The sequence below is a fragment of the Tursiops truncatus genome, chromosome 2, assembly GCF_011762595.2.
Source record: "Tursiops truncatus isolate mTurTru1 chromosome 2, mTurTru1.mat.Y, whole genome shotgun sequence".
In the NCBI taxonomy this organism is placed as follows: domain Eukaryota; kingdom Metazoa; phylum Chordata; class Mammalia; order Artiodactyla; family Delphinidae; genus Tursiops; species Tursiops truncatus.
The window spans coordinates 76,970,378-76,996,571 of NC_047035.1; the positions used below are offsets into that span (position 1 = coordinate 76,970,378).

Genomic DNA, 26,194 nt, shown 5'->3' on the forward strand with positions numbered 1-26,194 from the left:
TTACTCCAAGAAAGAGGGAGTATGCAGAAGGAAAGGGATGGAATAAGTTGATTATGCATAAGGGAGAGGAAGATTACCAAGTTACAGAAAGCTGTTGATATTTAAAAAAAATAAAATAATAAGCTTCTACTAGGGAGTTAAATATTTACTTGAGCAGAACACTTGCTGAAACACTTCCTACGTGAGCGAGAAGCCACTGCCACCTAGAAGCAGGAAATCCAAATTGCAGGACCAATATCCTTTGACAAAAGTCCTGCCAAGAAATACCAGCCCAAAGTGATAAAGAACTAAAAACACCCACAATCACTGTTTCTTTGCCTCATCCCTCAAATGCCCAGATATTGGCTGTTTAATTCACACTGATCCACGGATCCATTACAGTCTAGCCTCTCATAGGGAGAATGTTTATTAATTCAAGTAAGAGCCACACTTGCAACATCAACTATCCTTTTGATGATGCTCAGAGATTTCTCACAAGAGGTAACACAAATAAGCTTGTTTTGGAAGTGTGAATGCAGTTGGCCCAAGCATCTCCCGGGCAAGGATGCTAACATTTCAGATTCCTGGCACCCTTCTCCAGGTGGTACTTTAAAAGAATCTCCCAGGTGATTCTGAAGCAGGATGTCTCTGACCCCAATTTGAAAGATACTGTAGAGTAACCGGACCAAACAAGTAAAGTCAGGTCCCTGGACAGTAACTGATTCTTACTCTAGATCTTTCATTAAACGAGTTCAATTCATCAAAATACAAGAATTTCTTTCAAATGAATAACCCAATAATTTGAAATCCACATAATTGTTGTTTTTATGATCTTGCCTGCTATGGCCCCAACCAAGAGTAATGCTGAGGTACCCTGGACGCCTCTATTCTGCAAGCATCAGTTGTTTCTGGTACATAGGAAAAATGTCACCAAGAGTCTGGCAAAAATCAGTGCTGTGAAGCTTGTGTTCTTTAAAATAAGGAAGAAGGGGCGGCCAAAGAATCAGAGTCAAAACGCTGGGCAGCTGGCTTGTAAAACTGCCTGCTGGGAAAATGCATCACTCACAGGCTGGAGGGTGGACTTGGGTCTTGATTGAGCCAAGTTTTGCCTCCCTGCCTGGCATGGTCGGCATGTAGAATAACAAAGGTGCCAAAAGGTAGAAATGTGGAACACTCGCACCTGGAAAAAACAAGCTGTGCGGAGGAGCAGCAAACAATACCCACTGTTTATAGACGGAGGTAGCGGAAACAATGACTCTTTGCACGGCCCTAAAAAAAAATACGGTCATAAATGAAACTCTAGCTTAATGAGTAGCACAGGCAATACAAAACGCTCTGTGGTAAGGAATGGGACCCTAATTTGCTAGTGTTCAATGGGATCTACTGTGAGAAACTGAAGTTGTTATTCCAAAGAGCTTACATATTGGGAAAAAAAGCAGAGCTCAGGAAAGAGGAAAGGCAGCATGTCAGTAAGGAGATGAAACCAGCATGTGTGTTCCATGTGCCATGAATAAATTAGGGGTACCAGCCTCAGCAGGAGGAACAGCACAGGGTACAGGATGGTGGAGTCGGAATGAGGTGTGATAGGCAGAAATATCAAGAGATGAGATCAAAGCTGAGGGGGGGCGGACTGGCAGGAAAGCCTAGTCTCAACCTAATGTTTGTGTTTTAGTCTCCAGCTTGGTTTCTTTTAGTTTTGGTGGGAGGAACACTGACCAGCAGTGTATATATTCCTTGGCAATTCCACTTGCCCTCTCCTCCCTTTTGAGAAATGACGTGTTTGTCAGAGAATTTAGAAACCATGGTAAAGCTTTTCTCCATGGCAAGGCGCTTCTCCATTTCCTCCAGCAGCTTCAGGAGGGGACAATGTGTGTCTCTTGGCCTCTCATCACACACAGGAAGGGGAAGATTGAGGAAAGCCTTCTGAAGAGCCCACAAGAGAAGAGACAATGCCAAGCTCAACTAAAGGCTGATGGAACAGAGACACCGTGTACGCAATGGCAGCTCTGTCCCCTTAGGTGCAATGCTCACCACTATTATTATCGGGAAGAACCTCCTGTGTACTGAGTCCTGCTTGATTACAGTAACAGCTCCATGAGGCTCTGGATCTGAAGTGGATAAAGCTCGGGGTGCCAAAGGGCAAGGACGACAGCTTGGCTTCCAAATGGTCTGAATTTTTTTTCCAATGCCTCCTTCCCACTCTCAGATTGAATCCAAATTCCAATGTGCAAATGCAGTTTTTACTTTTTGTCCCCTCCATGGAAGTTTTGTTTTGGAAAAAATAAACATGTCACTATAAACTAAGTTCTGGATTCAAATTTTTTCTTTTGGCAGGAGTATATGGATAGACGTTCATAAAAGTTTCGGTTTTAAAAAGCCTTTGTGGAAATAAATAACAGTTATAAATACTTTGCTCCAATATGGAAGAAGTCCTCCTATATCCTACCCCCTTCAACTGCCTCACAGTGTCTGAGCTAACCTACTACCGCTAGATATTTACATGTGCAAGGATTAGTATCACATGCCCCCATTTACAAGGGGGCATGTAATATTCAACACAGATATTTTAAAACATGTATACTAGAGAGGAATTTAGCACTGCCAGTCAGAAGTAGCTGCATGAGTTAAAAATGTTCACTTAATAATAAGCGCTGCTTCAGTGGAGTGGGCTATATCTACTTCAGTAGTGCCACCCTTACCAGGAAGCATTCCAAGTACGAAGGATGAACAAACATCAAAATGCTCATTCAACTGTGCAGACGTGTTGGGTTCCATTCTCTCCAAACCGTCTCCCATTGAAGTCACTGATACCTTTCACTCAGGTCGTGAGCCAGCTTTGATAAACACAAGGAAACCAGTAGGAGACTCAGTCTCTTCCTATTTGAACCCAACACATCACTCAGCATCTGGTGAAGGTGACCAGGAAATACCATGTCAAATACTGCCTCTGACCAACCATCCAAGTTCACGCGACAGAACCTTCACTTCAGTTCCCTTCCTTATCCACGCTAGACAACTAAGCCAGGCTAGTGAGGTTTCCCATCAACAATGAGGACAGAGAATAGGTGTTGCAGGGCACATTACTCAGGAGGGAAGGGGAAAGGGAAAACCTCATCAGGAGTTACCTCCAACACACAATGGTTGTGTCAACCATTGGTGCCATGAGAGAGGATGAACACACTGACAGAAGCTGAAAGAGCAATGCCACACCTCAGAAAGGAAAGTCCTTGCTCATGGTGACCCAAGATAAGTTTGTCAGACCTTATGAAGATAAACGTCTCAAATTAGGACTTCCCTGGTGGGGCAGTGGTTAAGAATCTGTCTGCCAATACAGGGGACACAGGTTCGGTCCCTGGTCTGGGAAGATCCCACATGCTGTGGAGCAACTAAGCCCATGCGCCACAACTACTGAGCCCATGCTCTAGAGCCCACAAGCCATAACTACTGAGCCCACGTGCCAGAACTACTGAAGCCTGTGTGCCTAGAGCCCGTGCTCCACAACAAGAGAAGGCACTGCAACGAGAAGCCTGCGCGCCGCAACGAAGAGTAGCCCTGGCTCACCGCAACTAGAGAAAGCCTGTGCGCAGCAACAAAGACCCAACGCAGCCAAAAATTAATTAATTAATTTTTAAAAGTGTCTCAAATTAGTCAGTTGCTCTCCAGCAGCATTTATCCTTATGTTCTAGTGAATAAGATGAAGATGAGTGCCATGTCTGGCTTTCTAGTAAACGCGTACATTTTGGGAAAGAAGCAAGTTCATTCATTACTACGGCAATTCGAAACTTTTCATGGCAGGCTGTAGGTAAGGGTGAACATGATACTAATGAAGCCAAGGTCGGTGGTAGCTTTGCCTCGTTTTGTGATGACATCTAGCTACTTTGTCATTACTTAGTCAAACAAGGAAACAGATGTATAAGGCCGACGACTGCAAATTCAGACCTTCCACGATTTCTGAAAGTGAGGTCTGTGGACCACCTGCATAAGAACCAGACAGGAGTTTGTTTGAAAAAAAATAAAAGCAGATTTCTGGCCCTACGCAAGACAAGGCTGGGGATTGAAGGATATGCTCATTCCAGTTTGAGAACCTCAGCCTTTCTGGGTGAGCTCAGTGCCAAACCTCACAGGTACTGGCTAGGATCATCATCTTCAAAGATACAGCATTCATGACACAATTTACCTGGGAAATCAGGGAGTGAGCAAAACCACAGTGCTCATTTTTCAAACAGAAAGGTGATCAGAGGAGGTTCTGGAAACTTCCACATGAACATCAAAAAGTTCTCATCTTTCTTGGCTGTAATTTTTCACAAAAAAAGTAATTCCCTTTCGCTGTTTACTAAGAGGTTTTGCTGAATGACAATAGTAAGCCTTCTTGCGTTCACTCAGTCTCAGAGCTTGCATTAAATTCTAAAACCTCTCCTCATCTTTAGGTAAAAGAAGAATTGTTTGAACCTAGATGCTACAGCTTACCAGGGTAATGATTCAGATTTCAAGTCTCAAGTGACTGCCCCTGGGATGGAGGAGGTGGGGTGGAAATCAATTATTCCGCCCTCAGTGCTCTGAGGCAGTACTGTACCTGAACCGCCCCAAAGAGATGATAATCTATTCTATTTTGAAGTCGAAATATGTTGGGATGTATAGCGAAGTGCTAAAGTAGCGCTTAAGGCAAAAGTCTTTGATGAAAGCGCTCTAATGAGAAATGGATCATTAGGGTCAAGGGTTTTAAAATCCTGTCAACCACTCAATAGCTCAAAAAGAACTGTCAGACAGAGGCTTACAAACAGCTTTCCTGTACCAGTCGTTCTCATCTAAAGGCTTTGCATAAAGCTCAGCTGAGTTTAAGTGGAATGGAAGAAAAATGATTGGAAAACATACTGACAGAGAAAGCAGCTAATCCCGGAATGACTGTTTTAAAAACAATTTGTAATCACTCCCTGAAATAACTTGGATGAAGAAACACAAATTAATTCTCCATAGCATTTTGAATTATTTAAAATCAACTATTTGCTACACAACAGGAAGTTAAGAGCAAACAAGATTTGTTTCCAAATGACTCGTAAAATGTTTCAGTTCATGTAGTTTGTTCAGGTCACTTTAAAAACTACTCAACGAACTACTGAAAAGTAGAGAAATAAAGTTGTCAACTTAACTGTCTGTAAATCTTAACTTCTAAAACAATTTTGAACATTTCCTTTACAAAACTCTCCTCATGCGGTGGCTGGCAAATCAGATCCTAGAGGTTATTTTGTGTAACATTTTAAAGCACGTTGGAGGGAGAGCAAAACCAGATCTCTTGAATCACTATTCCGTTCTTTGTAAACAATACTTTCATCTGGGAATTATGAATACGCACATCATTTCAAAAGATCACATAAGAGGCCGTCAGCATGGCTTAGGTTTTATCCCCAGGTTTTAAAACACCCACAAGGAATGAAAATGATGGATGTAACATGCCTTGGGTTTTTGACTCAAATTCTAACACGAACGCAATGCATCCTTTTAATTCCATGTAAAAGTAACAACTGGAAGAGAGATGTTCCCCCAATCACAGGAAGAAAAGGCAAGTCTTTGTGGTCTAATTAGTAAGTTCAAGAGTTGGGGGAGGAAGAAAAAATACTGCTAATCAAGACCAAAATAGCAGCTATTAGGTCTGAAGAGCAAAGTACTAAGCGCTGCAGAGGAGCCCGGGTATGAATAACACCTACTCATAATTCACCTGGGGCCATTTGCCTGCTGTGAACAAGTAAATGACAAATGAGCAGCAGAGCAATGGTGCCACTTTACACACTGAATAAATTCTTTGTGAAGATTCCCACCACTAAAGGTACAGGCTGTCTTTAAAGAAAAAGAGGGGACGGTATTGCCTCAAGCAGATAAGTTATCAACACAGTATTAATAACTCAAATAGTAAGAAGGACAATATAGACGAGAGGAGATCTCAGGGTTGACATTTTTTTCCTTCTCTTTAACTAGGTCCTCAGATCCGGCAACTGACAAATGCATTAATAAACTTGACATGCGTTGCTCCCGACTTCTATGCTATTCCTTTGGATATCTGTTTCCCTTCTCGTCTCTTAACCGTTAGAAACAGCAGAGCGTGAGGCTCAATGTGGATGCAGAAATGGAAAGAAGACTTCTGGAAAGAAAACCATTTAGCTGCCGAATGGGAAGAACGGGACCGTGGAGCCAGGATTTTCAGAATCTGAGCATCCCTAGGATTAGACTCCAACCCTTCGACTTGATGAATTCACATATGGACCAGTAGGAAATGAGCCCTTTATCCTGCCTACACAAAACAACAATAGTCCCTGACCCAGTGTGAACAATCTTCCCTTGGGGCCCTCTCGATTCCAGATGCTTATTCTCTCATTCTTCAGATAACTTGGGCTTAGGAGGTTGGGTCTGTGTCCTTCTCCTTCCCGGGACTGTTTCTAGATCACTGCTCTTCCACAAGTTAACTCCTTCTCCTTTAAGCATCCTGTGCCTGGAGACATCACCCTTTGCTGCCTCCCTTTTTGCTATTTGTTTATTTCTGTGACCTTCCCATCTTCACTGAACTCTCTGGCCCTTTTTCGTTCCCACTCTTGCTGATTAGAACACTCACATTGCTATTTCTTGAACTGTGTGCTCCCCCCAAATATATGCTGAAGTCTTGACCCCCAGCAACTGTTAATATGACCTGATTTGAAAATAGGGTCTTTACAGATGTAATCAAGTTAAGATGAAGTCATTAGGGTGGGACTTAATCCAATAGGACTGATGTCCTTACAAGAAGGCGAAGATGCCATGTGAAGACAGACGCACAGAAAAGGGCCATATAAAGATGGAGGCAGAGATTGGGGGTATGCTGTCACAAACCAAGGAACACCTGGGGCTGCCAGAAACTAGAATGGGCAAGGAGGATCCTCCCACAGAGGCTTCGGAGGGAGCACAGCTCTGTTCACACCTTGATTTCAGACTTCTAGCCTCCAGAACTGTAAGAGAATAAACTTCTGTTGTCTGAAGCCACCTAGTTTATGCTAATTTGTTACAGTAGCCCTAGGAAACTAATGGGCTCTATGAATAACCTATCCCATGTTACAGCTTCGCAGTTATTTTGCTTCTTCTTCATCAGTGATCTTCTATACTGTAGTTCAGCCACCCTCTTTCATGGTCATACAGCTGGGGCCTAGTTTCAGCCAAACTGCTCTACTCGGAAACCTCTGATGGACGCACCCCACGATTTAACCATGCAGTCCCCTTTCAGCGGGCTTCCTTACTCAATTACTCTCATCACTATTTACACCCCTTAATCCTTTTCACTCACACAGTCTCCTCCTATCTTTAGTTCTTTCCTCATTCAGCCTAAATTCCAAGATTCCATGGTCCAGTCTCCTACACTCTCTTGCCGTTTTGACACTTACCCCACTCACCCGGCAGAATTTAACTATCCGCCTTCTCCATGCCTGCGCTGGGCCTGCGGAGAGCTGCTGCACAAGATGACACAATTCAGAAAATTGGTAGCGCTGGAAAGTCATGGTTACCAACCTCAGCTGGCCCTCCCTGCTGTGCCCTCACACCTCTAGGCGGCTCACTCACCAAAACTTTCTGCACAAAACCTACAGGTCTCCTCCCAGCCTTGCCTTCTTCCTCTTCAGTGGAAATAGGAGGTCTTCCTTGCTTGAAGGCCAGTTCCTCATCTCTGTTCTTAATACCAGCCCTTTCCACTGTATCAGCAATTTGCACACTAAAGCATCCCTTCCCTCTTCTGCATCTCCTTCTTCTCTTTCTCCACTTGTACCTTTCCATCAGCATGGGAACATGCTTAAGACTTAACCACACTTAAGCCTCTTCTATTACAAAAATCCTTCCATCCTCTGACCCTCTCCAGCCGTCACTCTCTCTTTCAGAGATTTCTGCACTGGCTGTCTTTATTTTGTCTTCCTTTTCTGCTTGCGCTCCACCTCGGCTAAACTGGCTCTGCCCTTGTCCCCCCACTGAGCGAGCTCTCACCAAGACTACCATTGGCCTCCGTGTCACTACATCTAATGGACACATTCCAAACTCACATTACTTTGCCTCCAAGGGACATCCTACCCTATTGACCATACTCCTTCTTGACACTCTTCCCGTGATTTCTGTGGCTTCTATGACATTGTCCATGCCTATTTTCCCTCTGATCTCTTAGGTTTCTCCTCCTCCTTCTCTGTGCTGTGTTTCTCTTCCTCTACTCATCTTTAAATATCTACATTTTCCAAGACCTCTTCTCTTCCCTTCTTAATCCATATTATTTCCCCTCTCAGAGCTTGATTTGCTATCCTTAAGCCAATATCTCCTAAATGTTATCTCCATTCCAACCTCTCTGATCCATACATCCAGATGCCTATCAAAGTTTCCTCTTGGATGCTTTCCAGGCCTTTTGAATTCAATATGCCCCAAATCCAGTTCATAAGCACTATCTGTCCTAACACTTTCCTTCTCCCACATGCCCTATTTCACTAAACAACATGTCATCCATAGGCAGCTAACTCTAGTTACACTTGACTCCTCCCACTTTGATCCCTTCACCACCCTATACGTCCCATTAACCACACCTGAAGTCAATTTAATCCCTGTCTATTCATGTCCTTTTTACATATGAAGGACCTATACAGTTTCCACAAGTTCATGTTTTCGCCTGACAATCAGCCCGTGTGTGTTCAACTCCCATCTTTGCTACTTCAAAACCTGTGCCCTCGCCTCTTCTCTTTTGCATATGCCAAAGCTGCTCTCAGTTAATTCCCTCACTAACAGTGCCATACGTTAGTCCCCCCCCCCACCGCCTTTTCTTTTATGGCTTCAGTCTCTCCTTCTCTACGGCCTCCTTTTTCTCTGCCTAAAACATGCCTGTCTCTCTCATCATGGAAACTCCTTCTTTATAACCCAGATTTTGCTTCAACACCATTGTCTCTTCTTTTAACTCTCAGCTGCTTCACAGAGCAGTGAACACTCACTGAAGAGGTTCTGGTTCAGGTAACAGTGGAGAAGCTTACAGCAGAATAATCTTCCTGACAATAACAATTATAAATTTTGGAAACACATTAAAAAGATAACTGTTTGAAGGTACTGGAGAGCAATCTAAAGCCGGAGGGAAAAATATGACTCTTGAAAGAAGGGAAGCCAAGTAGGTGATATGCACATTTAATTAAAATTTCCCCTGAGGCCACTCCCTTGTTTACGGATTTTATAGGGGATTGATGGCAAGAAAAAAAGCTGCTGTGGAGTCAGAGGGCTGAGTTTGGGGTTGTTGGAATGTCAGGAAATTGAAGAGGAGAATGTGGAAAAAGGAGGGAACCACTGTATATGAAAACTCCAAATCGGCAATAAAAATACCCCTCAAATTCTGGCCCACTCATCAACTGTACAGGGCAGCACTCCAAGTATCAAATGGAAAGGAACAGCTGGAATGCTTAAAAGGAAGGAAGGTTTCAGTAGCTACCTGGTTTTGGAGTGTCAGAATTTGGTGTTCAAGCCTAACTCTCTAGACGGGGTTAGGAAACACTTCAGGATTTTCCTTAAAACCCAGATGGGCTACATCCCAAGACTAACGACTATATCCTAAAACTAAATGCAAAACTAAAAGAGACCAAGGCTCCAGAAGATCAAGGAGCTCCACCAGTAATTTAATTGCCTGCTACAACAAAACACAATACTCTTTAGGGAAAGAAAAGTGAAAACAAAATAACTACAAAACATCGGCTACAATCTTCAGTATAAAATAAAAATTACTAGACATGCAAAGAAATAGGAAACTGTGACTCATAATCAAAGGAAAAACCAGTCATAAGAAGCAGATCCACAGACAACCCATATACTGGCATTAGTAGGCAGGATTTAAAATAACTATTATAAATGTTAATGAATTTATCAGAAAAAAATAAGAACAATGGAAGATGAGAATATGTAAACCTTAGAAATAAACTACTGAAAATTTTGTAATTAAAAAAATACAATATCTGAAATAAATTCACTGGAGAGAGTTAATGGCACTTTTAAATTAAAGAAACAAAAATAAGTCAATAGGAATTATTCAAACTGAAGCACAGAGAGAAATATAGTTGAAAAAAATGAACCGAGTTTTAGTGGCCTATGGAATAACATAAAATGGTTTAATGTATACGTAATTGGAGTCCCAGCAGGAGAGAATAAGTGTGGCAAAATAAATATTTTAAGAAGTAACAGGGGACCTTCAAAATGGTGGAGGAGTAAGACATGGAGATCACCTTATACCCACCAATACATCAAAAATACAACTACATGTGGAACAACTCCTACAGAACACCTACTGAACGCAGGCAGAAGACCTCAGACTTCCCAAAAGGCAAGAAAATCCCCACGCACCTGGGTTGGGCAAAAGAAAAAGGAAAAAACAGAGACAAAATAATAGGGACAGGACCTGCACCTCTGGGAGGGAGCTGTGAAGGAGGAAAAGTTTCCAAACACTAGGAAGCCCCTTCACTGGTGGAGACAGGGGTTGGGCGGGGCAGAAGTTCGGAGCCATGGAGGAGAGCGCAGCAATATGGGTGCAGAGAGCAAAGCGGAGAGATTCCTGCACAGAGGATTGGTGCCGACCAGCACTCACCAGACTGAGAGGCTTGTCTGCTCACCGGCAAGGGCGGGTGGGGGCTGGGAGCTGAGACTTGGACTTCAGAGGTCAGATCCCAGGGAGAGGACTGGCGTTGGCTGCGTGAACACAGCCTGAAGGGGCTAGTGCGCCACAGCTAGCCGGGAGGGAGTCCGGGAAAAAGTCTGGACCTGCCTAAGAGGCAAGAGACCATTGTTTCAGGGCGAGCGAGGAGAGGGGATTCCTTCCCTCTCTGCACACAGAAGGCAGAGCACTGACTAAACGAGCTCCAGAGACAGGTGAGAGCTGTGGCTATCAGCGAGGACACCAGAGACGGGCGAGAAATGCTAAGGCTGCTGCTGCAGCCACCAGGAATCCTGTGTGCAAGCACAGGTCACTATCCACACCTCCGCACCTGGAAGCCTGTGCAGCCCGCCACTGCCAGGGTCCCATGATGCAGGGACAACTTCCCAGGGAGAACACACCGCGCGCCTCAGGCTGTTGCCACCTCATGCTGGCTTCTACTGCCGCCGCAGGCTCGCCTCACATTCCAATTATGACTACCGTGCCCCTCCCTCCACCGAGCCTGAATGAGGCAGAGCCCCCTAATCAGCTGCTGCTTTAACCCCCTCCTGTCTGGGCAGGGAACAGATGCCTGAGGGCAACCTACATGCAGATATGGGACCAAAACCAAAGGCGAACCCCAGGAGCTGTGCAAAAAAAGAAGAGAAAGGGAAATTTCTCCGTGCAGCCTCAGGAGCAGTGGATGAAATCCCCACAATCAACTTGATTTACCCTGCATCTGTGGAATACCTGAATAGACAACGAATTGTCCCAAAATTGAGCCAGTAGACATTGGGATCGACTGCAGACTGAAGGTTTGCTGTCTGAGACTAACTCGTTTCTGAGGCAGAACACTCTTTGACATAAATCACAGCAAGACCCTTTTTGACCCACCTCCTAGAGAAATGGAAATAAAAACAAAAATAAACAAACGGGACCTAATGAAACTTCAAAGCTTTTGCACAGCAAAGGAAACCATAAACAAGACGAAAAGACAACCCTCAGAATGGGAGAAAATATTTGCAAATGAAGCAACTGACAAAGGATTACTCTCCAAAATATACAACCAGCTCATGCGGCTCAATATCAAAAAAACAAACAACCCAATCCAAAAATGGGCAGAAGACCTAAATAGACATTTCTCCAGAGAAGATATACATATGGCCAAAAAAGACATGAAAGGATATTCAACATCACTAATCATTAGAGAAATGCAAATCAAAACTACAATGAGGTATCACCTCACACCAGTCAGAATGTCCATTATCAAAAAATCTACAAACAATAAAGGTTGGTGAGGGTGTGGAGGAAAGTTAACCCTCTTGCACTGTTGATGGGAATGTAAATTGATACAGCCACTATGGAGAACAGTATGGAGGTTCCTTAAAAAACTAAAAAAAGAACTACCATATGACCCAGCAATCCCACTACTGGGCATATACCCTGAGAAAACCATAATTCAAAAAGAGTCATGTACCAAAATGTTCATTGCAGCTCTATTTACAATAGCCAGGAGATGGAAACAATCTAAGTGTCCGTCGACAGATAAATGGATAAAGAAGATGTGGCACATGTATACATTGGAATATTACTCAGCCATAAAAAGAAATGAAATTGAGTTATCTGTAGTGAGGTGCATGGACCTAGAGTCTGTCATACAGAGTGAAGTAAGTCAGAAAGAGAAAAACAAATACTGTATGCTAAGACATATATATGGAATCTAAAAAAAAGAAATAAAGAACGTTTTGATGAACCTAGGGGCAGGACAGGAATAAAGAAGATGCAGATGTAGAGAATGGACTTGAGGACATGGGGAGGGAGAAATGTACTGGGACGAAGTGAGAGAGTAGCATTGACATATATACTCTACCAAATGTAAAACAGATAGCTAGTGGGAAGCAGCCGCATAGCACAGGGAGATCAGCTCGGTGCTTTGTGACCACCTAAAGGGGTGGGATAGGGATGGTGGGAGGGAGACGCAAGAGGGAGGGGATATGGAGATATATGCATACATATAGCTGATTCACTTTGTTATACAGTAAAAACTAACACAACATTGTAAAGCAATTATACTCCAATAAAGATATTAAATAAAAAGAAAAAAAGAAAGATAAGTAATGGGGACTTCCCTGGTGGTGCAGTGGTTACGAATCTGCCTGCCAACGCAGGGGACACGGGTTTGAGCCCTGGTCCAGGAAGATCCCACATGCTGCGGAGCAACTAAGCCCATGCGCCACAACTACTGAGCCTGCACTCCAGAGCCCACGAGCCACAACTACTGGCCCATGTGCCTAGAGCCCACGCTCCACAACAAGAGAAGCCACCACAATGAGAAGCAAGGAAGAGTAGCCCCTGCTCACTGCAACTAAAGAAAGCCCATGCGAAGCAACGAAGAAAAAAGGTAACAGCTGTCAAATTTCCAAACTTGATAAAAAAAGACAAACTCAACCAAGAGGTCCATAAAGTTCAGCAACATCTAGGCAGGATAAATAGAAGGAAAACCACCCTCAAATACAGCATTCAAACTGCTGAAAATCAAAGATAAAGAAAAAATTCTTAAAACCTTCCAAAGCAAAAGACTTATTTCATATAGAGAAATGATAAAATGATAGCTCATTTTTCATTAAAAAAAAATAAATGCAGGCCAAAGACAACACAACACCATCTTTAAAGTGCTGAAAGAAAAAAGTCAAACCAGGATTTTATAACCAGAGAAAATATCCTTCAAAAAACAGAGACAAAATAAAGATATTCTCAGTGAACAAAAAAAGCTGGGTGAGTTTGTCTCTGGCAGATCTTCACTATGAAAAAACGCTAAAGGATATTCTTCAGGCTGGAGGAAAATGTACCAGATGGAAATCTGGATCTAAAGGAAAACCTGAAGAGCACTAAAAATGTTACATACCTGGATATTATTTTTATAAAAACCATCTTTTTTCTTTTCTTAATTTCTTTAAAAGACAATCGACTCTTTGCAACAAAAATAATAAAGTATTGCACACTATATAACTTGTAGAAATAAAACACATGTCAATAGTGCACAAAGGATAAGGATAGTAATGTAATAGTAACTCACAGAAGATTGTGATAAGTTAAGGATTCATATTGTAATCCCCAAAGGAACTAGTGAAAAACAATACCAAGAAGTAGAGCTATAAAGCCAATAGAAGAGATAAAATGGGACATTTTTAAAAATATTTGATTTATTCTAAAGCAGGCAGAAAAGGAGAAACTGGGACAAAAACTAGGGTATATATACACACACAGAACAAATAGCAAGATAGTAGACTAAAACCCAATAGTATCAACTATTACAATAAATGTAAATGGACTGAACACTCCAATAAAACAGTAGAGATTATAGAATGGGGGGGAATCAACACTTAACTCTATGCTGTTTATAAGGGACATATTTTAAAAATAAAGATAAAAACAAGGTGAAAACAAAAAGATGGAAAAAGATATACCACACAAACAGTAAGCATTAGAAAGCTTACGGCTAGATTAGTATCAGTCAATGTATATTGTAAGACCAAGGATAAACAGTTACATTCGATAATGAGAAAAGGACCGATTCATCAGAGAACAAACAAAAATTCTAAATGTGCACACCTAAAACAGAGTTTTAAAATACACATAACAAAACTGACAGAACTAACGAAAGACACAGGCAAATCTTCAGTTTTTAACATCTCTCAGTAATTGACAGAATAAGTAGATACAATTTAGTAAGAATATTCATCTTGACATTCATAAAACACTACATTCAACAACTACAGAATGCAGCTTTTTTAAGTACATATGGAACATTCTTCAAGATATACCATATGCTGGGCTGAAAAACAAGTCCCAATAAATTGCAAAGGATTGAAATCATACAGAGTATGTTCTTTGACCATATTAAAATTAAATTAGAAATCAGTAACATAAAAATCTACATCCCACTAATTCATCTTACTTTTTAAAACCATTCGCTTATTGCTTAATCCTTTTTATCTAACTTACTCTCTCTGACTGTCCTTTATATGTCACTTTTAAGGTCACAAATGTCCTGCTGATCCTCAAATCCAGGCCTTTTAATTAATTAATTCAGTACATGGGTAACTTAACTGAATAAAGCAACAGTTCCTGAGGACCTAATGTGTGTCTGACCCTCTGCTGGGGATAATAAATGCTATTGCTTAAATAGCACTTTGGATGTGTCAGGCCCTATGTAAGTACTTTACAATTATAAACCATTGTTATTAAATCTTCATGATAATCCTATGAGATGGGAACATTTTTAAAGATGAAGAAACTGGGGCAAAGAGAGAGAAGTCATTTGAACCATGGTCATAAAGCTATTAGGCAGTGAAGCCAAAATTACCAGCCCAGAAATTCTAGCTCCACGGCTGTGTTTCTTAACTGCTATACTATACAAGCATAGTTTTTTTTTTTATGTTTCACTTTATTGTGATTTGCAAATATTGCTTTATTTTCAAATTGAAGGTCAGTGGCCACCCTATGTTGAGCAAATCTATCGGCACCATTTTCCCAACAACATTTGCTCACTTTGCATCTCTGTGTCACATTTTGGTAATTCTCACAATATTTCAAACTTTTTCATTATTATACTTGTAATGGTGAGCTGTGATCAGTGATCTTTGAGTTACTACTACGACTGGCTGAAGGCTTAGGTAACGGTTAGCATTTTTTTAGCAATATTTTTAAATTAAGTTATGTACATTGTTACTTTTGGACATAACGCTATTACACCCCTAATACACTACATTATAGTGTAAACATAACTTTTAAACTCACTGGGAAACCAAAATTTCGTGTGACTCACTTTATTGCGATATTTGCTTTATTGAAGTGGTCTGGACCCAAACCTGCAATATCTCTAAGGTATGCCTATACAGTCTGTGACTTTAGTGATCACAGAATGGTGGAGGGCAGGAGAAAAGACAAGTAAACCATCCTACTGCAATGCAATGGATGTTTTGATCACCCCTCCACTACCCCATTTACAGTGTTTCTGTGCCTTATATCTCAATACTGAGGCACTTAGTAATCTGCCTTATCACCCCTTTATAAACTTACTTTCTAGGAAAAAATATGATAATCTTTATATTGTAAAAAATTAGCTATAAAAATTTTAATATTGCTTCATGTGTTGAGAGCATCTGCATTTTAATAGATTGTTTGATTTAGGCAAAATACATATTTCTAACTTTGGAATGTCAGGCATTCAGAGGACACATGAAGGAAGGTTGTGGGAGGCGTGTGGAGATCTGCCCAGGTATTCTTAAAATCTAACCACTTGAAGAAATATGGCTTCTTTATAATTAAATAAGTTAGAGTCATAATACTCTTTATTGATGAGCATTATAGAAATTAGACAGTGATTCGAGTTTGTAATGAATCATCTTCAGGAAGTCATCTAACTTTGTCTCAATTGTTCTATCTTTCTTTTTCTGTAAATGAGAATAATATTTGCTCCATAGGGTTGTAAAGATTAAATGAAAGAAAGTATGTAAGCACCGCGGCATATGATGCTTGATAACTGTTAAAAAACCAAAAAGATGTGTTAAGTCTCTTTATATTAATGTGTAAGTCTCTTTATATTGTAAGACAAGGGAATTTTTTGAAGTAAGTTTTATAATAGTTTGGCCTTTCATAAGATCTCAAGTCCATAGAGAATACTACACACTAAAGTAACAATCAGAAGTTCAAAAAAGGGTATACAACGTCAGGTTGAGCCTGTCTGTAAATTAGCATAGGCCTAGTTTTTTAGGAATAAACAGTAAATCTTTCTGAGCTGAAGATAATAAAAGCAACAGAAAATAAGGGTTTTTTAGCCAAGAATTCTATCCTAATTCATGTCATTGACATAATGATGTTTGCACAATCGCAAATGTTTAATTCTGGGTCTTGAGAACCTATACAAGTTTTCAGAAACCAGAGCAGACTATTTTTCAGTTTTCAAAAGACGAGGTGAAAACAATAGGAATAAAATTTACCCTGAAAATGTTCAGTTTGAAAATTAGATATGAAACTGGATTTTTCACTTTGAATAAACCATGATCAGTAAGACACAATGTTCCCCGACAGAGGTAGAACTTTTTTCTGAGACACTAGAGCCCAAAGGCTTTAGATGTGACACTGGCTTTTGAAGGGTACTAGAGTAAGTTGTTTCACTTCATCAATCGCAGTTTCATTATCATTAAAATCAGTGAAACAAACAAACCTCAGTCTGTTGCAACTGATTTTAAACAAAAGTTTCCATATTTTTCCTCCCTTTTGATGATCTACGATACAATTAAGGAAGGTGGAAGTCAGGATTTGGAAAGGTGTTGGGCTGCAGTAGTTAAGTGATGGTCATCAGTGAAGACTCCTATGGGATAAGGCTTATGAAATTTTCTCTTTCACCATGAGAATCTGACCTTCAGTTAATTGTCCAGTTTTGTTCTTGGGACAACTTGAGAAAACTGATATGTTAATTATGTTACTAGGGAACATTACTTAGGGTAAAAATGATCCCTGATTGGTAGCCTGTCTCTGGACTGGAAAGACCACCAGTATCTCATGGAGAGTCCTATATTTGTGATTTCCCCAAGTACGATGACACTTGTAGTGGTGGTGGTCCTTCATGGGCATCTCAAAAGCTACGTCTATGGAGTTGTTACAAGATACACCGGCTCCTGGGGTCCATGAAGCTTTTAAGCCATGGCTTTTAAGCCATGACTCCACACCTGCCTGATGTGGACCTTGTCTCTTTGAACTTGAGCTGTCATTTGGGGTGGGGATTCGGAAGGCAGCCCCTGGATGGCTGCAAGGATTCCCGCAGGAGTGCCTAACACTTCCCAGCAGGCAAGCTGTGGTCCCTGTCCTACTGAGCAGACTGGGGTCTATCAGCATCTTATGAGTCTGGATGTGAAGTTGAACCAAAGACAACCCGCTTGTGGACACTGCAGATACATCATAGATGAGATATAATAAGAACCAGAGGAAAAGTAGTAAATTCCTGATTCCTGGGAACACATTTTCCACTTAAAAATGACAGTCAATAAACATTTGCTGCTACTGATAAAATAGAGAAGCAACACTTCCCCTCGATGTTTCCTGGTCTCTGGTTTTAACCCTGAGTCTTCCCTACAAAACAAAATACCTTTTAACTCCCCAAGCTGTGCTCATTAGAATGGAAAGCTGAATAAGGGTGCTTTCATGAACTAATATCTGCAGTTTAAGGGGCCTTCAGAGAAGGGTGGGCCATGACAAATAGGAATCAAAGTCACAAGAACTCTCCCAAGTGCTCAACAGTCTCCAGGTCTATAGCAAGTGTTCACATTCTTATACTTTTGCTTCTTATTCTTCTGCCCTCTCACTCCTTGCTTCAATATGACCTCTTTTTCTCAGGGCTCATATACTGAGAATCTCTTTTAAGTACCTTATCTCAACTGTTCTTTCTCTGAGGTCTTTCTTCTCCCTAGAGTTCATCTCAGTTTTCTCTCTCTGAGCCTCAACTAGCTTGAAATACCCTTGACTGGGAATGCCCAAGGTCACCATTTGGCTCTAGCCAGCTGATAAGAGTGACATTTGAGATCTGTGTCTCATGCCCAGTGCCAGCCTTGGGAATACACACGCCTTCTCACTTCATTGCATGGCTTATATTAGTTTCCAAAAGCCTAAGAATGGCACAGCTGGTTGTGAAATCTGATGGTAGAGAATTAGGAGAAGTATCTACTGAAAAGGGAGGGGACAGGCCAGAAGAGGTGTGTGCGATAGTTGGAGCTGGTTGTAGGAAAGCCTGAAGCCACAGAAAATGGGCTCATCTAGCAGGCTGCTCTCAGGAGTGGTGACGGGAAATTCTGAAGACCTACTCTATCCTTTCCAGGAACTTTACCCTGTTTTTCTGTAAGAAGCCCTCATGGGACATTTTCTTCATACTGTATATAAAAGAGAGACACTCACATGATAGTGGGTGTGCTAACTGTAACAACTGGTATCTCCTTTTAAGAAAGTAGTTTAATATTGTTTATCCTTCTGATATCATTAATTCTTCTCCGGGACATTACTCCAGGAAGCAACAGTAAACCAACAAAACCACATACATGATTTTTTTTTTTTTAAATAACCACGAGGGCTACATAGCAATATGGAACTGACTGAAACATGAAAGAAAAAAAGCGGAATGTCTGAATATCTACTATGAGTACGACTTTGAAAATATATGGGTACACGTGGACAAAGGCCAGAGTGCAAAACAAAAATGAAAACAGTTGTGACAAGGGAATACAGTTATAGATGACCCATTCTATTTTGTTTAAAAATTCTTCAGTCGTGTTATCTTGTTTTACATTTAAAATGAAAAATTAAAATAAGGACAATCACTTAGTCAAGCAGGGGTTAGGAAGGATTCGTCTTAACCCTAATGTATTTATGAGTGCTGTAGTTTATTATTTTTACACCTGTGAGATACAAAGAATTCTTAGATTATGATATACAGTTCTCTTTAATTTGTTTTAGGTAATCTGGTCTAGGTAAGAGTAAATCACAATAGCCAGTGGCTAAACAGAGTTTACAATGTGCTAGGTGGTTCACACGTATTCATTCATTTAATCCTAATAACGACCTTATTAGGTAGGTCCTATTAAATTCCCACTAGGCAGAGGGGAAAACTAAGTTCAGAAAGGTGAGATACCTTGCTCAAGGCCCTGGCTTAGCTGGTGAGTGGTGGAGACAGGATTCCAACTCTTGCCAGTCCGGTTCCAGAGCTGTGCCCCAAACCAACGTCCTATGACCCACTCAGTGGATGACTAGAAAATGGTACCATGGGTTTCTAATTCAGGCCCATGCTCTTTCTACTGCACCAGGCTGCATCTTCTCCGGCAGGTGAGAAAGCTGAAAACAAGACTGAGCGACTTGCTCATGGTCACATGATGAGCTAATGGCTGAGAATTAACTGCTTGACTTATAATCTAATGAGCTTCCTATTATCCCGGACTGCTGGGAATGAAAAGAAAAAAACCTAGCTAAGAACAAAAGTAAATGAGAAAAGGCTTCAGGGAAATCAAGCCTAAGACCTTTAAAAAGATAAAAATCTTCCTTGTCTCTTTGCTCTGGCATTCATTTGAACGTGACCCTGTCCTACATGCCACTGACATACATATGTCTGTGCTTGTGGATCAGTGACCTACACGGGAGGGAGCAGGGTGAGGGAGAAGAGAGGGCTTCTGGGAGACACAGCCATCACGGTGCACATCTGCTGCGCTACGATGAGCACAGACTCTGCATGTGTGCCTGTGTTGTGTATGTTCACACGGAGAAATGACATATCAATCAGGTGGGCTCACTGGAAAATGTAACCATCTTCTGATTTAAAATTTAAAAAGATTCTGTAAGAAAAACTGAGCGTGGAGGGGTGATGGTTAATTGTGCGCCGACTTGGCTAGACTACAGTACTCGGTTATTTAATCAAACACCAATCTAGGTTTTGATGTGAAGGCATTTTGTAGATGTAATTAACATCTGCAATTAGTCGACTTTAAAGGGGATTACCCTTGATAATGTGGGTGGGCCTCCCCCAATCAGTTGAAAGCCTTAAGAATAAAAACTGAGGTTTCTTGGAGGAGGAAAAAAATCTGCCTTAAGACAGCATTAATTCCTGAGTTTCCAGTTGATCTGAACCTACTGATTTCAGACTTGCCAGCCTCCCTAATTGCATGATCCAGTTCCTTAAAATAAATCCATATATATCCATCCATCCATCCATCCATCCACCCATCCATCCACCCATCCATCCACCCACCCATCCACCCACCCATCCATCCATCCATCCATCCATCCATCCATCCACCCATCCAGCCATCCATCCATCCACCCATCCATCCACCCACCTATCTAGAAAAACGGAGAGATCCTATTGGTTCTGTTTCTCTGGAAAACCCTGACTGATATAAAGGTCTTTCCAGCACTACAAAGTACTGTGAGAACACTGGGCACACAGATCCATCTGACATACAGTTCAGGAAAAGCAGAAAGCAACTGAAAATGCAGGAAACCAAGTTTGGCTGAGGAGAGATGATGTTACATGCCACCCCGCAGGTGGGAACCAGAGCAAACATTCCTCTCTGCCCCCAGGGCACAGCAGGCAGTTACAACAATCTCAGCACAGTCACGGCTGAAAGTGATGAGCTTGCTGTGCAACACAGGTCCAAGGATATGAGTCCCTGTAGCAATAAAACGATAGCTGGGAGTACAGAACACGCACTCGGATTTCTAGGAATTAACAACAAGGAAGGTGCGCTGGAGGTAGTAAAAGAACCTCCTCCGTGAAGACTGACAATGACCTCAAGGCATCCTCCGTGTCCTGCTGAACACTGACAGACAGTGTTCTGATCTGCTTCCCATTTTAAAAATAAATGTGTCCTTTCAGACTTCTTCCTCACCATCCTTATCACCCTCACCACCATATCCCAGCAGTCCCATCCCCCAGACGACTTTGGGGTGCCAAACGGGAAGGTGCAGGGCAGACAGTCAACCTCACCTTGGCTTCTGAAGTGGGTTCCAAGAAGCACAGGCGATTCCCAAGTCCCTCAGCTGCCAGGCAGAACTTCCTCTGTTCCTTGTGAATGTTGGCGATGCACTGGAGGACCACTTCATCTTCCTGCCAGGGGAACAGAGACCCACGTGAGCAGGGAGGGGGCTACATCCCCACGCAGAGCCAAGCCCCCAGGGCACCTCGCTGTGCCTTTACCAGGTGCACTGAGGGGCACATGTCTTTGATTATTAGATAAAGGAGACTTCGTTCTTCTCGTGGCACCACCGAGCTCCTCCCTTGAGTTAGGACTCTCCTCAAATCTGGGGTGGCGTCAGAGAGAGCAAGTACATGGAACAGAGGTACTACTTAAATACACCGCGTGAGCCTCACTTGTGAAATGTACAAACTGCCCACCATCCAAGCCAGCAGTTGGTTTCAACACTTGAGTGAACGTGAAAGTAAACCTAAGCGATCTCTCCAAAGAAACAATGAAACAATGAGGTGAGATGGAGGGAGACAGAGACAACAGCAGAGATCTGAAGGAGGTGGGAGTTGTGGAGGGAAAGTCCATTTTATGTCAGGGAGAGAAGAGACGTGTTTTGTCGGGGGGAGGGGGTGCATGCAGTGATAACGCACCTGCCGGAGGTGACAGAGGAGGCTGTGGAGAGAGGCAGCAGATGGGTGTCAGACATATGGGAAAGGAAGACAGAAAGAAACCTGGAGGAGCCAGGCTGGAAGGAGATACTGAAGGCCGAGTGGGGGAGCCACTCTGGATTCCCAAGGAGGCATCAGTCTCAAAAGCAGCCCTCCTCCAACTGCAGACACCTTGTTTGAATGGCATTCCTCTGGTTGATGGTCCAGAAATGAGGCTGATCTCCGTTTACACTAATATGCTCACCTCGTGCTCAACCCTGCCTGAGGCGGAGAGGAAAACCTTCTCCTTACCAACCACTCCCTCCTTACTCCTCCCACCTGTCAGTCCACATGCTCTCTCTCGACTACCGCCTGACTTTGGGTTGCAAAGATCAAAAAGATTTCCAGGCATGGTGAAGTTAATGGACATATATACACTATAAAACGTAAGGTAGATAGCTAGTGGAAAGCAGCTGCATAGCACAGGGAGATCAGCTCGGTGCTTTGTGACAGCCTGGAGGGGTGGGATAGGGAGGGTGGGAGGGAGGGAGATGCAAGAGGGAAGAGATACGGGAACATATGTATATGTATAACTGATTCACTTTGTTATAAAGCAGAAACCAACACACCATTGTAAAGCAATTATACCCCAATAAAGATGTTAAAAAAAAAAAAAAAGGAGTAACCAGAGAAGCACCAGGTGAGCTTTCTCCTTAGCAATGGCTGTCCTTTTCCCCGTCTCACTCCCCTGTCCCCGGTGTTAGTGTCTGTCCTGGAGTATTGGAAAGGCATACTAAATGGGCATGGGTTTTCTTCACCTGTGTCTATAGCCTACGTGGTCATGTGGAAAAATGAAATCCTCTACTTGGTGGGAACATGAAGAGAGTCAATAGAACCAACCCCCAGAAAGATGGCTGTAGGTGCCCAGGGATTGGCTAGGGACAGCAGGGAAATTCGAGAAGCCACAAACCACAGACATACGAGGTGCAGACTGAGGGAATTAAAAAAAGCTCCACACTTTCACTAGCACTGAAATGTCACTGTTCATCACTAAATTGAGTCAGTAATAAATTCAAGCCTCTGCGTCTAGTGAAGCCAGAATTCAGTCTTCGTTCGAACTGAGACAGAAGAAAACTCCAGAATACCACTATTCTCAACATGCGGGCTCAGGGAAATCTCTGACAAGGATGAAGTTTTTCCCCGGGGGGCAGTCTCCCCCAGATCCCACAGCAACCAGCGGTGACACCATCCTCCCTAAGGGGCACAGGCCGTGGGGGAGTACTCTGAGTTGATGGAAGAGTGCTACAAAACAGTGGCCGTGGGCGTTCAGTGGTCTGTACTGCAAGAGGCAGTCCTCATAACACATAATTTACCTGTCCAAAATGTCAAGAGGACCCCTGTTGAGAAATATCTAAATATCTCCCACCTACGCACCACTCCCCAGTGAAAACAGGAAAATCTGGAAATCACAGGAGTGGTTCTATGGACCAGACTTTTCACGAACTAGTGAAAGTCGACGGGGTTTTCTTTCCAATATGTGTCTTAGAGAATCTCTTTCCATGATCTCCTTTCCCATGCTCTTTCCACCCCAAAGTGCCCAAACCACCTTGCACTAGCTGCTGTGGGATCGTTGTCTTCTGAAATTGACCTGTGCTATAACTCACAACCTCACAACCTAGGCTGCCAATCAACTGATGAAATAAAAGAACTGCCCTGGGGACTTCCCTGGTGGCGCAGTGGTTAAGAATCCACCTGGCCATGCAGGGGACACGGGTTCGAGCCCTGGTCTGGGAAGATCCCACATGCCGCAGAGCAACTAAGCCCGCGAGCCACAACGACTGAGTCCGCGAGCCACAATTACTGCAGCCCGCGTGCCTAGAGCCTGTGCTCCACCACAGAGAGAAGCCACTGCAATGATGAGTAGCCCCCGCTCGTCGCAACTAGAGAAAGCCCGCACACGGCAACGAAGACCCAACGCAGCCAATAAATAAATAAATAAATTTATTAAAAAAAAAAAAAAGAATTGGTCTGGCTCAGCAACCACTTCCTAAAGAGCACCCATGTACAGGTGCTGTCCAAGTCAGCACCGTGGGGGACACAGGTGGTGCGGGACTCTGGGTCAAACGCACCCTTCTCCAAACACTTTCGCATTTTTCCACATGCTGTCTGGAACCGTATGCTCCGTGCTGACCTGGCTACAGACGCCATCTGGCATGGCAGCCCGTACCTGCCTTCGCTCCAGACAGCAGCTATTATCTCCACAAACCTTCAATAGACAGACATCTGGATCCTTGGAGCGCTTGACCCGGAAATCTTTGCACCAGTTGGAATCATAAGATGAGTTCATTTAACCCATCTCATGAATTCTCTCACTCCCTAGTGAAACACAGAACACAAGTCCCCCCCAGTTACCAGCCCTATCTAGTTTATTGATCCCTGTACTGATGTATACTTTCTCCCCTCTTGTTATCTCACTTCCTTTCTCCCTTTGATTTAAAGCAAACCTGGGAATTTCCAGATAATTCCATTTCCAAGGAAGCCCCTTTAATTGAAGGTTGGAACTTCTTCCACATTTGTTATCTCCTCTCCCCAGAAGCTCACGCTCTCCTCACACCCAGTGCCAACTCAGATCATTCCTCTTCTACTCAGGTACAAACACTCTTCTAGTCTGAGACACATGATAGCCAATCTCCACATTTCTCTGGCAATCTATCAACAGACTAGTTATTTCTCCCACCATTTATCTGACTCTTAATGACAATCAGGAACTTTGATAAACATTTTTGTGTGATTTCACCACACAGGTACTGACTACCTTCCAAGGGCACAGAATTCTTCCAGGCTACCGTGGAGTACACCAGGTTTTATAAGAGGAGATCTGTTAATACTGTCATGATGGAGCTGACAGCTGAGAGCCCAGCCCACAGCCTTTCTCCACTCTGCTTCTGCCATCATCTCAAGTAGCTTCAAGGTTCATGTGGACAATCTATTCAAGAAGAACACCTAGACCTAATGACTGCCGCTCTGTTTTAGTAACACACTCTAATGAACATTCCCTGTCATAACCTAGAATGATTCCAATTCTAAAATCCAAAACTAGACTATCTCACTCTATAGATGCAATCTCCTCGCTTGCCTGCGTTCTCATTCTCTTTCACTATTCTTGCTTTCCCCTTCATCGAGACGTCTAGTTCCAAGAGGGCACTGCCAGCTCCATTATTTCCACCACCCCAGCAAGGAAAATGATTGATTTTTTGATAGAGAAAACAACACAATTTTGAAGTTTTGGTCTACTATAAATTTATGGGGTTTTTTTCTGGTAATGCATTCTCAGCTTGTTTGAATCTTTATTCACTGGAAACAGACCATAAAATTTGTCCTTTTTTGTAGGACTTAATAGCAGATCCAACACGGTCAATATCAAATAATAATACCTTCCATCTGTAAGAGGGCACAATAATCAGGAATGGTGAGACCTTTCAGACCCAGCCTCTGTCGTTAAGGGTGAGGGGTATGAATCCCCTAGGTCCCCAGGAAATAATCTCTGTAAGGTCACATAAAGGTTTCTGGATTTCTACCAAGTAAGTCAAAAGGTCTCTGCCTGGCTTTTTTTTTTTCTAATAATTATTATTTATTTTATTTATTTATTTTTGGCTGCGTTGGGTCTTTGTTGCTGCGTGCGGGCTTTCTCTAGTTGCGGTGAGCGGGGGCTACTCTTCCTTGCGGTGCACGGGCTTCTCATTGCGGTGGCTTCTTTTGTTGCAGAGCACAGGCTCCAGGTGCCGGGCTTCAGGAGTTGTGGCTCATGGGCTCTGGAGCGCAGGCTCAGTAGTTGTGGCACACGGGCTTAGTTGCTCCGCAGCATGTGGGGTCTTCCCGGACCAGGGCTCGAACCTGTGTCCCCTGCATTGGCAGGCGGATTCTCAACCACTGCGCCACCAGGGAAGCCCTCTGTCTGGCTTTTAAAGCGTCCCTCCCCACCACTGTTGAGTTCTCCCCTTTACCTCTAACCTTAGCTCTCCTCCATTCCTATTGCCTACTGCCTCCCAAATAAGTCTTGCTCAGCCTCCATGAAATGCTCCTTCTTGAAATCCCTCCATTCCTTCATTCGACTCTGTATTCTCCTAAGTTCTCCTACCTTTCCAATGGATCCTTCCCATGTTCCCTTTCTCCAGCTACCCCTAAATATAGGGATTGCCCAAGGATAGGTCTTTGTCATTTCCCCTTAGCAACCCCATCCATTCTTCAGGCTTCCAGTTTTATTCTGAGAAGTCGTTATGCCACCTGTACCTCCAACCTGAAGGCATCCCAAGGTCCCAAACCTCCACCTATTCCTAGGTTGATCCACGGACTTACCAACACCTCAAAGCAATATGTCCCAATGCATCAAAAGGCTTCCTTTTCCATCTACTCTTATT

General features: G+C 42.8%; 1 protein-coding gene across 1 annotated transcript in view; it reads right to left on the bottom strand.

Annotated features, from left to right (window-relative positions):
- Positions 1-22,188, bottom strand: part of RYR3 (ryanodine receptor 3) — a 366,040-nt gene extending 343,852 nt beyond the window's left edge. Inside the window, exons 1-2 of the mRNA XM_073799899.1 lie at positions 22,042-22,188; positions 21,150-21,308 (exon numbers count right to left, since the gene is read on the bottom strand). Of these exons, the coding sequence (XP_073656000.1) occupies positions 21,150-21,308; positions 22,042-22,188 (306 nt within the window). The remainder of the gene's footprint in view (positions 1-21,149; positions 21,309-22,041) is intronic.
- Positions 22,189-26,194: the final 4,006 nt, after the last annotated feature.